Here is a 13,662-nt window from a genome sequence, read left to right on the forward strand (position 1 = left end):
TGGACTGGTTGGACCTCCTTGCAGTCCTAGGGTTAGGGTAATTTTCTTTAAAAAAAATCAAATTTAAATGTGACTTATACAGTGACTAGGCACATTTACATTCAATTTCTTCTCTGCACTTTTCTTCATTTCATAAATATAAGAGCTCAAGTACTATCTTTCCTTCTGGATACTTTTTTACTTGAAATCAGTTAACACAGTAGCTTTTTCAGGTTTTTTAAAACATAGTCAAGGAGAAATAAAGCAAATCATACTCAGAAAAAAAGAAGTAGGAGGAAGAAAGCTGGATGATTGGGATTGGCAGTGAGTCAGACAGACTGGATGTTTTGAGGAGGGGTCAGTGATTTACTTATCTTGCTGGAATAACTGAAAAACCAAGGTAGAGAGGAGTTTTTCGTAAGGAAATATGATGGTCGCAGATGCCCAGGTTAAGATGTGAGGATGGATGGGGTGGAGGCAGGACCACTGAGTATCCTTATATCAATTGCACAGCCAGGGGGAGGAGTGGAGTGAACCAGAGACCAAGGTCATGCACTTGGATGTTCAAACCAGCTGCACACCTTGCACGTGCACCACTGTGTATGACCTCTCCAGTGAATAACAAAGTAGGTAGACATCAGGAAGAGGAGAGGGGTGAGTGGTGAAGGCAAACAGTTGAAAGCTTGGGTAAGAGTGCAGGGGAGGCGCAGGATGGCTCTCTGGAGAAGAACAGATTCATTCAGGTGTCCTCAGAGGTTCTCAGGCCGGGCAGTGTTTGCATCCAGGCAAAGGTGGAAATGTGGAGCCACCCAGAGCACATGAGGATAAAGAGGGATTGCAGATCATGGGACACTCATCACTCTCAGACATACTTTATATTTTGTGTTTTTCAAAAATTTGTCTGCCTCCCTCCAGCTACAGTGCATGCTCCCTGCAGGCAGGCACTTTGTTGTTGTTTCTGTCCACACCCAGTGCTGAGGACACTGCTTTTCACGGCAGGTATGCAGGACTTGCAGAATGGATGGATGGTGGCATGAGTTAATCTCCCCAAGGCTAGGAGGCTGATTCAACACTGGAAGATCTGTGAGTGTCCTTCGCTGTAGAGACACTTGAGAGAAGGATTTTGTGCCCAGAAATTCTTTGACAAAATACAGGACCAGTTTCAGTCTTCAAAAACTCCTAGTAAACTGGGAACACAAGGGAAATTCCTAAGCCAGATAGAGAATCTAGCTACCTGAGCCCCTCATTAAATATTCACTCCATAGTGAAACATTCAAAGCATTCCCAGGAAAAGTCAAGTCAAGAGTGTCTGCAGTCTTCACTGCTATTCCAAGAAGTCAGGAAGAAATGAGTGGTAGTAAAAACACTTGAGATGGGGCAGAAGCTGGCAAAGGCCCTGAGACACTCTGCTGGGCGATGCTGGGGTGCTGGGCATGTTATGAGGGGACACAGGCCCTGCTTCCCTGAGAAGCTGTGTCAGAGCATCCTTCCTATCTTCCCCCTTTGGCAGCAGGTCTATCAAAGGAGCATCCACCAGAAGTATAGAGCACGTGATGCAAAGTGAGGCAACAGTCTGGATTTTGACTGCTCTCTCTTGACTCTGTGATCTATTCCCACATTGTCCCAGTAAATTCCTTTTCTACTTAAGACAGCCAGAGGTGACCTCTGTTGCTTACCAGCAGACCTTGGCTTGTACAAGGGAGTCTCCTAGCCAGGCAATGCCTAACATACCCTCACTCACTTGTTCAACCAGCTCTGTTCCAAGGACTGAGAATACAAATGTCAAAGGCATAGTAAGGGTGCTTCTTGTTAACTGGAGGAAAATCTGTACTTTGGATTTCCACATCTGTACTCTCAAGTCACCTAATCAATCCAGTAGTCAGAGGACTTTCCTGGTGGTCCAGTGGCTAAGACTCTGTACTCCCAATGCAGGGGGCTCAGGGAACTAGATTTACTTTACTGGTTAGGGAACTAGATGCCCCCATGCTGCAACTAAAAGCCAGCACATTCAGATAAAAAAATTTTTTTAATCCAGCAGTCAGAACTTGGGTCCAACAATCACAATAGTAGGCACCTCACTATATTTCCTTTTGGTAAGATGAACCACTGAAAGAGCTGAAACAAGCCCAGGATTTGGGTTCAATCCTTGGTGTGAAAAAAAAAAAAGTGATATAATTCAAAAATCAGGAGAAGGAAATGGCAACTTGCTCCAGTATTCTTGCCTGGGAAATTCCATGGACAGGGTCCTGGCAGGCTGCAGCCCTTTGAGATGCAACTGGTCAGACACAGCAGAGCTACGGAGCACAAAGTCCATTTGAGGGTTTTGCTGCCACCTAGCGGATTGATCTGATACTGAAGTAGGAGATCGCAAAGAGTGGGACTGAGCGACTAATAAAGGCGCACACACACACAAGAGCTCTAAAACTCAGGGCCCCAAAGCGGTGGCTGCTTTTAAAGAAACAAAGCAGAATTATTTGGAATTTTTAATATGAACTTATAGATGTTTTATGCAGGAATTCATAATACTTTGGGTCACGGGCTCATGTTAAGATGTGATGAAATAATAAACAGTCTTGGGTAAATGTACAAACCAATCCTATATAATTCCAGGGATCATGGGATACCCGATGCCCCCCACCAAGACCATCGCCAGGTTCAGTGTCCAATTAAGAATCTCTGTGTTACGTGGGAATTGACTACAGCCTCAGAATTTTTTCACATGGAGACACATTCCTGCATGTCACATTGGATGTTTGTATGTTGTTGTTTGGTCGCTAAATCGTGTCTGCCTCTTTGCGACCCCCTGGACTGTAATCTGCCAGGCAAATTACATGGGATTCTCCAGGCAAGGATACTAGAGTGGGTAGCCATTCCCTTCTCCAGGGTAGCTTCCTGACCCAGAGGTTGAATTTGTGTGTCCCGCACCACAGGCAGATTACCATCTCAGCAACCAGGGAAGCCCCAGTCCCCAGCAGACTTTGTGAATTTATATCATGTGGTGTTGGGAGCGTGTGGATTTGTGCTCCCTTCTCAGGACAGTCTTCTGAAACCTTCCCAGGATTTCCTCCTTGGCTTCCTCAAGTCTTGACGCTCTGCGGGTGCCAGCTTCCCGCCTCACACTCCACGGCCACAGGCTCCTCTCAGAGCCCCTGCGCTTCCAAGAGCAGCCATGCCCCTCTCTCCCCACCTCTGCAGACTCTTCTCTGGGTGATCACAGCCCTGGGCAGCACATGGAGCAGGCAGCTGACTCCCTCTGGATTTGTGCGATGAACGAGCTGCTGGCACCTTCAGAGAACAGGGTGACATTTGATGGATGAGCTGCTGGCACCCTTAGAGAACAGGGTGACATTCCTGGAGCCGGAGCAATAGGGGGTCAGGGATGGTGGTCAAGCAAGCAGCCAATGGTTAGTAGAGTTAAGCCCCAGACCTCTCTGACCTTCCTCCAAAACAGGGCCCCCTGTATTGCTGGTTCCTTCTTGGGGCCGCAGTCTCTGCCCCCAGTTGCCCTGAATCCCCATGAATGTCAGGATGAGCTCCCTGTCATGCCCTTAGGCCTAGACCTTCAACATAAACAGAGAACAAAAGCAATCAAATCATTGCAATAGTAACAGCAGCAGCAGAAGCAGCTACTACCAGCTGAGTGACTTCTATGGGCCCAACTCTGCTCTAAGTACTTGTAACGTCACTCAGTCTTTGCAACCCCATGGACTGTAGCCCGGCAGATTCCTCTATCCGTGGGATTTCCCAGACAAGAATACTGGTGTGAGTCACCATTTCCTCCTCCAGGGGATCTTCCCAACCCAGGGATCGAACCTGCATCTCTTGTGTCACCTGGATTGGCAGGAGAGTTCTTTACTCTGTGCCACCTGGGAAGCCCAGGCACTTCTAATATATTCCTTTAAATGTATGACCACCTATGAGGTCAGTGATATTTCCATTTTACAGATGCCACTCATCAAGGGTAAATAATTGACCCAAGGACAAATATAGGGCTGGGGTAGATGTCCAGATCACTTCCCAGACTTACATTCTTTTGGGTATGACGTAACAGACAAAAGAGACCCTCAGGAAACATTTAGGAACTGGTAGAGTCAGTCTTCCTTCATAATCTGATGGCTGTCACTATAAAACCAATAGTTAAGAGATGGACTCACCTTGCCCGGCAGCTGCCAGTAGCCCCTTGTTGTTCAGTTGCTCAGTCGTGTCCTACTCTTTGCAACCCCATGGACTGAAGCATGCCAGGCTTCCCTGTCCTTCCCCATCTCCCAGAGCTTGCTCAAACTCATGTTGGATGGTTCAGTGAAACCATCTAACCATCTTATCCTGTCATCCCCTTCTCCTCCTGCCTTTAATCTTTCCCAGCATCATTTCCCAAACAGGGCCTTTTTCTTCCTTTTTCAAGGACCTGGCCTCACCACCCCTCTTGTCCCCTTGCATCAGGAACAGGACAGCACTGGTCCTCGAACCTCCCACCTCCCGGGTGGCACAGTTAGCCAGCTGGGTTCCAAAAGCCTGCACACAGCAGGTTTGCACAAGACCGGGCTACTAACCGTTTTCTCTGCTGTGCTATGTGGTTGACTTGTCTGACACAGCGAGGGCAAGTCTCAGCTTCTCTGTACATTAATCCATTATAAAAAATATTCTTATAGGGACTTACCCTGGCTGCCTGGTAGTTAGAACTTCACACTTCTACTGCAGGGGGTTCAGGTTCTATCCCTGGTTAGGGAACTAAGATCCCACACGCCATGCAGTGTGGCCAAAAAGAAAGAAAAAATTCCTACAAACATCTGCGCCTAAAAGCAGGTGCAGGATTGAAGAGTCTTCAGATGCAAAGTCCACCCTTGAGCACCTTGGTCTAAGGAACCCCAGATCAGGGAAGGTTTCATCCTCCACTTGTGGCTCTGCCTGACTTGGAAATGAAAGCTGTCCGAGGGTGGCTTGCATATCTGCTACAGACCCAGGGTTTATGCTTACTTTCTGACTCTCTCAAGTCAGGGCAAAGAGAATGGGGAACTGAAAAGCCATTCAGTCATTTCCCATTCTTAAAAAGACACCCATGCAAATTTTGGTTATTGTTTTCAAGTCAAGTGAATCATCAGATTTGACAAACAAAAACTTTACACAGCGTGGTAAGAAGAAAGGGGGCATTAGAGGCAGCGAAACTGTGTTCCACGTCTTCGTTCTACATTTAGAGCTGAAAGATTTTAGGCAATTCATTTACCCTCTCTGAAGACTCATTCACTCATTTGCAAAATGAGGCAAATAATAACACCTCAATAATAATCTCAAGCTGCTGTGAGAATTAAATGCAACACGACTTTATTGGAATAAAAAGTCCCTTGGACAATATCTGGCATTCAGTACACACTCAGCACATGTTGCAGTCTCATCTCCATCCTTCCATCTAGATCCTGAGCCTCTGAGGATGGATCCTCATAGCAGCAGAATATGAGAGAGATGCCACTCAAATTCATTTTAAATGAATAAGTTTGATGGTACACAGGAAATTAAAGGAGGGGGACAAAAGGGGGACTATTAAAGGTTTGGGCTCACTAGTCTCCTTTTGGTGGGAGAAAGTGAAAGTGAAAGTTGCTCATTCATGTCCGACTCTCTGCGACCCCGTGGATATCCATGGAATTCTCCAGGCCAGAATACCGGAGTGAGTAATCATTCCCTTCTCCAAGGGATCGTCCCAATCCAGGGACCGAACCCAGGTCTACCCACATTGCAGGTAGCTTCTTTCCAGCTGAGCCTCCAGGGAAGCCCAAGAATAATGGAGTGGGTAGCCTATCCCTTTGCCAGGGGATCTTCCTGACCCAGGAATTGAACTGGGTTCTCCTGCATTGCAGGCAGATTCTTTACCAGCTGAGCTACAAGGGAAGCCCTTTGGTGGGAGGGAGACAAACAATTTGGAATTAAATGTCCAGTCTACATTCTAGTCCTTAGAATCATTCAGACTGGTTGAATTAGAGCCTACCTAAGACTTTTTCTTTTTAAAAATTTGTTTTATTATTATTATTATGGCTTCACTGGGTCTTCATTCTGTGCTCAGGCTTTCTCTGCTTGAGGTCTGCAGTCTTCTCACTGCGGTGGCTTCTCTTGTTGCAGAGCAAAGGCACTAGGGCTCACAGGCTTCAGAGGTTGTGGCACTTGGGCTTAGCTGCCCAGCAGCATGTGTAATTTTTGCAGATCAGGGATCAAACCCCTGTCCCTGGCATTGCAAGATGGATTCTTAACCACTGAACCACCAGGGAAGTCCCTGAGATTTTTTCATCTGCAAAATAAGAGCTCCTATGGGAATTAAATTTTTTTTAAGTAGGTCTGGTAGGTGCTCAAAGATGAGAATTGAAATGATCACCTTAAATTAGCTTGTTAAACAAACAGGCAGTCAAATGTCCAGGCCCTACAGATCCCCGGAATCTGTGCATCTGTAAGACCCTACAGACCCATTCCCCTGGCTGCATTCCTGGTCACTCTGAACTGGCTGGTCTGGTATGGGGAGTGGAGTGGTGCATATGGTGTTTGCCCAGTTTCCTCTGATCCCTGACTTGGGCCATTCTGGACCTTTCTCATCTTCACTGGCTCCCATGTCAGTTCCACATGGGTTCTGGACAGCTTCATGCAGTGGTAACTGTCAGCACCTCACCTCCTGGCCCAACTGTGCTCTTGCCCCTGCTCTGGGCTCCCATATTGACCATGCCCTGGGGTCTGTCCCCACAGCCCTGAAGTGCAGGAGACTCAATGGCCTGTGGAGTGAACCCCTCACCTATGAGGACTGGGAGCCGTGGGTGCAGTTTATACACTGCTCAGGGTGTAGCCCCACAGACCCAGCAGGCCCTCCTGATCACAGGCAGCCCACTCAGGAACACTGTCCCACACTGGGTCTGCCTCCTTTCCTACCTGACTGCCCCACCCCTCACTCCTCCCCTAGGAAGGGGCCCTTTACGCAGCCCTGCCAGGAGCCCTCTGCTGCAAGCTTCACTTTCTGTGGTTGAAATGTGGGAGTTAGACTATTCACTAGTATAACAGCAATACAAGCACTATTATAAACAATGAGGTCCTACTGTATAGCACAGGGGACTATATTCAATCTGCTGAGATAAGCCATCATGGAAAAGATACTTTTAAAATGTGATTAGGTCATCTGAAAGCCCCTATGACTCGGATCAGTACCCAGATAAAGGAGATCCCAGGGATTTCCCTGGTGGTCCAGTGGCTAAGACTCCACAAAGCAGGGGGCCTGGGTTCAATCACTGGTCAGGGAACTAGGTCCCACATGCTGCAACTGAGAATTTGCATGCTGCAACTAAAGAACTAAGAGTTCTCATGCTGCAGCTAACGACACTGTACATAGCAACAAATATCCCAAGTGCCACAAGACTTGATGCAGCCAAACAAATTAATTACTTAAATAATAAAATATTTTTAAAAAATAAGTAAAGGAAATCCTAGAGAGCTCTCTTGTGCCTTCTGCCTTGTGAGGACACAGAGGAGAAAACAGCCATCTATGAACCAGGAACCTGGCCCTCAGCAGACACCAAATCTGCAATGAAAAAGTTCACTGGAGCAAACAAAAAGTTCAGAGGATGACAGCTTCTCATTGGCTGAGCCTGTTGCTCAGTTGTGTTTTCCATTGGCTGGGGTTGTTGCTGGATGAGAAGAAAGCCTTCCTTCCTCCTGCTGGGGTAGTTAGGTAGTTACACACTTCCTGTTTGGGAGTACTTCTCTCCATCTCCCAGTTAAGAACTGATGTCTTCTTGTTGGGGTAGTTAATTGTGAGGGGCAGGGTAGGAGAGCTCGTCTGCAGGCCTTCCTAACTCCAATTTTAGTTGAGGTTTCCTTTTATTATTAATTTTCACAGTTACCACACTAAAAATAATAATAAAAATCAAAAAGTAACAAGTAAAATTAATAATACCTGTATTTACTTAGCCCGATATATCTAAAATATTATCTTTTCAACATGGAATCAATATAAAATATTAATGAGTTATTTTACATTATTTTTTCATTCCAAGTTTTGGGACCCAGTGTATAATTTACACTTACAGCACATCACATCTTAATTCAACTACTCACATTTCAAGTGCTGTAAAGCTGCACGTAGCTAGTGGTTACTATGTTGGACAGTACAGGCCCAAAGAACCCTTCATTGTCTGGATGTTCTGCAGAACATCCCATTGGGGCACTGATGATGACATCATGCTATCTACAGCCAGTGAGCAAGAAATTGCAGGTACTCTAGATGCCCTGGTAAGACACATACACGCCAGGTGAGATCTAAGCCCTACAAAGATTCAGGGGCCTGCCACGCTGGTGAAAATTTTAAACCTGTTAGACATTTGTGTTGAAAATAATTTAACTTGCCCAAAGGAAAGTCTGACCTTAACCTTGGGCTGCTGGCAAGTCATCTCTTGCCCTTGGAATATCGTGTCTGATAGGAGTGGTCTGTTTTGTTTGGCCTGCAGCCAGCCATATAATAACAACATGATTCAACGTAGGGACTTTGGGTTATGTGATATCAATGTGATCTCTTGAGGATCTGAAGACAGATCAGCCACAAGGGCAATAACCATGCTTATGTGATGGAACCCCCCAAAAAGCTTTCAACACCAAGGCTTAGGTAAGCTCCCCTCATTGGCAGTCCTCCATGAATATCATTATAATTCAAAGCCGGAAAGTCATGCTGTCCGACCCCATGGGGAGAGGACAAACTGGAGCTCTGTGTTTGGTACCTCCCTGGATTCTGCCCTTGGCATTTTTTCCCCTTGGTTGAGCCTAGTCTGCATCCTTTAGCAGTAATAAACTACAACTGTGAGCATGTAACAGCTCTCAGTGAGTTTTACAAATCCTTCTAGCAAGTTATCAAACCGAAGGGTGGTCTTGGAGACCCCCAAACTTGTATTTGGTGTCATAAGGTAGGGTGAGCTGATGTGGACTCTGCCCCCTGGCTTCACATTACTTTCATAATGTTATCATTATATGTTTATTTACATTTGTCCATATATTTACCACTTTTTTGCTCTTTATAATGTCTTACATCTCAGAGTTTACATCTGATATCACTTTCTTTTGGCCTGATGCAAATTCTTTATAGAGTATTCTTTTGTTATTATTATGACTGTATTTTTATTTATTTATTTTCGGCTGCACTGGGTCTTCATTGCTGCACACGTGCTTTTGAGTTATAGCCAGCGGGGGCTACTCTCTAGTTGTGGTGGCTTCTCATTGCAGTGGCTTCTATTGTTCTAGAGCACAGGCTCTAGGCCCAAGGTCTTCAGTAGCTGCAGCTCGTGAGTTCAGTAGTTGGGATCCAACATCTGTCCCCTGCATTGGCAGGCAAACTCGTATCCACGGTGCCACCAGCGAAGCCCAAGAGTATTTTAAGTTATATCAGTATATGTTCTGAATTTCTGCTTCTTTAAAAGGTATGAGGAGTTTTCTTTTCCTGTAAGAGCAAACACTTCATTTGATTACTGTCCATGATGTTATAAATGCTTGATATAGACAGTTACATGCGTTTGAGTATTTGTTGTAGAACAGTTCACTCGATTAAGAGTATTTGTTTGACTTCGCTGGGTCTTCCCTGCTGTGAGCAGGTTTAGTTGCACTGAGGCAAGTGGGATCTTAGTTCCCTGACCAGGGATTGGACCCACATCCCCTGAGTTGGAAGGCAAATTCTTAACCACTGGACCACCAGGGAAGTCCTCTGTAAGTAGTATTTGTCATAGAAGATTGATTTTATGCACTGGCTTTGTGATAATTAACTTGCTGATTTTACCTCACTGGCTTGTTGTAATTAATACAACTGGTATAAAAAGCCTGTGAGAGTTCTCTTAAAATTAAGAACATAATGAAAGAAATTCCTTCCAGTAAAACTCAATTTTGTTTCACAAAAATTAAATTTGTTTTATGTGTAAATTAAAATGGCTGTAACAAATTAACTTAGAAATGCAATGCAAAGTATCAATTTGTCACAACTGGGCATTTGGGCCAGTGGAATTTTCTTGTTTATTTCTATATTCTTGTTTTATTTTAACTCTGTTCCTATGTGGATCATCGCATTCCAGAAGATTAAATGATAATACTCTTAAAGCTTCCCTAAGCGTATAAACACTTTAAGGGGTGATGATTCAGGAGGCATCTGCTCTGCTAAATAGCATTCATCCCCTTATGCTTGCCCAATAAATAGAGATCTTAACTAGAACATGGGATAAATGGGAATTAGCAGCAGGTTAGGTGTGTGGGGGAGACAGGAGGAAGTGCTACAAGCAGATTTTTGGAGTCTGAGGGACAGTGACTGAAATACTGCCCCTAACCCTTACTAGCCTTGTGATCCTGGGTGGGTTTCATTGAGCCTCTGAGTTATCATCTGTAAATTGGGGGTAATGATGTTAGCCACCTCACAGGGTCTTTGGTAGGGGAGAAGGAGAAGGATTGGTGAGACTGTGATTATACATCACTTAGACCCTTGAGAGCACATGATAAGCACTTTATAAATAACGACGGGTATTATTAACTGACTGGGATGCTTTCTGGTCTCGGGAATAAAATTGGCAGAATTTTGGCCTCCAGGCCTCCACACTGGAAGGCGCGACACGACTCAGCCCTTTACGTTGATTCTGTGTTGGAGAAAAGAGGAAGGAGATTTAGAGGGACTGGAGCGCTACCCCTACATCCCTCACGCTCCCCTCCCAGAGATACTGGAGGCGTGCCTTGCACTCCTCCACTTGGACTCCCGAGAAAGGGCGCCGCACTGCCTTGCTTGGAGTGCAGCCGCCTCGCCCTCAGACTCCTGCTGGAAGTCCCTCATCGCTTACACCGACCAAGCCCGGAACCCAGAGACCCACCCCCACCCCACTGGCCTTGGACGTCAGCCCAACTCCCCTTCCCGGAAAAGGGGGGCAGGACCCCGGGTTTCACCCACCACAGACCTTTGAGAGTGATTCCCCTGCGCCAGGCTGGGGTCAGCGCCCTTCTGATCAGTGGGGGAGCCGCTCGGACCCCTTGAAGACTCCGCGGTCAGACAGAGGTCCGTTCCTAGCACCTGCTCAGGTCAGGGAGGACACACTCGGACGCCCGGAGACGCGGCAGCCTCTTGCTCCTGCCCGGACACTGTCCTTACCCAGGAAGAGGCTTGACCTTGGCTCTGGAGCCGACTCTTTAGGTCTGATGTCCCACACACTTCGCCTCTGGTTAGGCCGTGACCTTGGGCAGGTTATCTCTGCGCCTGGTTCTCCCACCGACTCCCCAAGAGTCGTCATGTGTCCGGAGAGTTTGGCACCTGCGCAGTGACCTTTCCATACATATCCGCTGTCGTTACCGCACACGCCCCTGTGGTTTGGTCGCTCAGTCGTGTCTGACTTTGCGACCCCACCCACTGTAGCCCGCCTGGCTCCTCTGTCCATGGGATTCTCCGGGCAAGAATACTGGAGTGGGTTGCCATGCCCTCCTCCAGGGGATTTTCCCCACTCAGGGACCAAACCCAAACAAATCTATTAACCTGCTCTAATTATACTGTGACTAGACCCCGGGTTCTAGTCTCAACACCGACACCCTGAATAACCTTGGACCAGCTGCCTCTTCTCTCTGGACTTCCGTTGCTCTGTCCCATCACTTGATGGACTTCACTGACTGAAAAACCCATTTATTGATTTGCTACTTTTTTCCAGGCTCCACCATCGCACACGAGCGAGGCTACTGGGATTCCCAGTTCTGCGGGAGAGGCCCCAAGGGTGGGAGGTTCGTCTCTGCTTCTAGGGTCGAGAGAGGTCAGAGGTTTCTAGGAAAATGGCATTTGAAGGAGGTTGGAAGGATGCTCCTTGGAGTCCGCCCGGTAAATACTGGCGAGGTTTTTATGTTGCTGTCCTTTCAGAGCTGATCGCGTCTTGTAATAAGCCCAACGCACCTCCTCCACGGCCGAAGTCGCGGGGACAGGTGGTGCCTCGAGCCTGCATCCTGGGACCCAGTCTGCATCCCGAGATCCACGCCAGGGTCCGATCCCTGGGAGCGCGGGGTGCGGGCCACACTCGGCCGGGTCAGGGGCTTGTCAGGGGCCACCCTCGCACCGCCCAGGAACAGGAGAGCCGCGGGGTCCAGGGCCGGGCGCAGGTAGCGCGCGCGTCCCGTGGGCGGTGCGGGCCCGGGCCCCACCGAGGGAGGAGGCCCAGCCGCGGGAGGAGGCGAGGAGGCGTGGCGGGGGGCGGGGTCGGCGCGCGGCCTCCCGTGAAGCCCCGCGCGGCGAAGGACCGGAACTCCGGGCGGGCGGCTTGGTAACATGGCGTCGGGAGCTTCCCGCGCGTCTCCAGGAGGCTGCGGGGCCCACACCCGGAAGACGAGTCTCCTTTCTGGCTAGCGCGGCGGCCGCTGCGGACCCGGAAGTCCGGGCCGGTTGCTGAATGAAGGGAGCCGGGCCCTCCCCGCGGCAATCCCCCCGCGCCCTCCGCCCCGACCCGGGCCCCGCCATGTCCTTCTTCCGGCGGAAAGGTAGCGAGGGGCGCGGGGCCGGGCTTGGGGCGGCGGGCGGCGGGCCCTCGGGCACCGAGGCCTTCGCTTCCGCGAGGTTGGACGGCCTGCGCGCCGGGCCGGCGGGCTTGTGGGAGGGAGCTGGGCCTCCTCGCGGGCGAACGCCGGCCGGTCCCGAAGTGTGTGCTGGGACCCGCTTGGGGCATGCCTTCTGCAGACACACAGCTTTTCGCAGGGGGTGGGGTGGGGGTGGTGCGTTTATACCAGAAAATGGAAATGTATTACGGAAGTCTCGGACTTTTCAGAATATCTAGGGGTTTGTGTCTAAAAGCAACACGTGAAAAAATTGTCTTCAACGAGTGCTCTTTTCCAGTTTCCCCTTTATGGGGGGAGGGGGGTTCTGCTGTTCCCAAAATGACATGACTTACGGCTAGAAGTTCCCTAATGAAGAGTCCTTTTGATGACTTAGCAAGTTTACTTGCTACTGGAATCCTAACTTTATAGACAAACTGCTTATATTGATATTTCTGGTTTTCAGTAGTAGTAGCTGCCCAGTTTTTTGAGTAGAGGCAACTTCCTTTTGAGTTTGGGTAAGATTATTGGCATTTCGTTAGAGTATGTATCCAGGATGGACGAGTGTGGGTCTTTTGGGATGATAGTGATACTTGTCTCAATTCTTGTTGCTTCAGGGAAAATTTCCCAGACAAATACAGGTTTGGGGAAAGCACTGAACTAAATCAGACTTGGGTTTATGTGACAGCTCTGCTACTAAGTCTGTCATCTCGGACAGAAAAATGTTGACCCACTTTCCTCTCAGCTGAGAATTCGATGATTTCTAAAGACCCCATTCAACTCTATAAAGAATTTGTTTTAAGTACACAGGGAGTTTTAGTAACTGATGCCATGTGATCAGTGAATGAAACCATGATGAATGAATGAAAACCACTCTGAATGAATGAAAGTGGTAAAATGGTACAAGGAAGCTGTGTTGGTAAGGTACTTTGGTATGGTTGATAGCTCTCTAATTTGTTTGACAGTGTTGAAATGATTGGTTTGGGTTTTTTTTTTTTTAGGGTAAGGAGTGTTCTACATATAATGGTATAATGAGGCAAATTGCAGGTTGCACATAGCCTGTTGTCTATTTATTCAGCAAATACTTTTAAATGTCTCCTCGTTGCCAGGCACTGTGCTAGGCCGTCAGTATTGAGCACTGCACAA

General features: G+C 47.9%; 1 protein-coding gene across 2 annotated transcripts in view; it reads left to right on the plus strand.

Moving 5' to 3' along the window:
• Positions 1-12,189: 12,189 nt before the first annotated feature.
• AKAP10 (A-kinase anchoring protein 10) overlaps positions 12,190-13,662 on the plus strand; it is a 41,009-nt gene continuing 39,536 nt past the window's right edge. For both annotated transcript variants that reach the window (XM_069542930.1, XM_069542929.1), the window contains exon 1: positions 12,190-12,465. In XM_069542930.1, coding sequence (XP_069399031.1) covers positions 12,378-12,465 — 88 coding nt within the window. In that variant the 5' untranslated portion in view covers positions 12,190-12,377. The remainder of the gene's footprint in view (positions 12,466-13,662) is intronic.

Source organism: Ovis canadensis, chromosome 11 (assembly GCF_042477335.2).
Source record: "Ovis canadensis isolate MfBH-ARS-UI-01 breed Bighorn chromosome 11, ARS-UI_OviCan_v2, whole genome shotgun sequence".
NCBI lineage: Eukaryota > Metazoa > Chordata > Mammalia > Artiodactyla > Bovidae > Ovis > Ovis canadensis.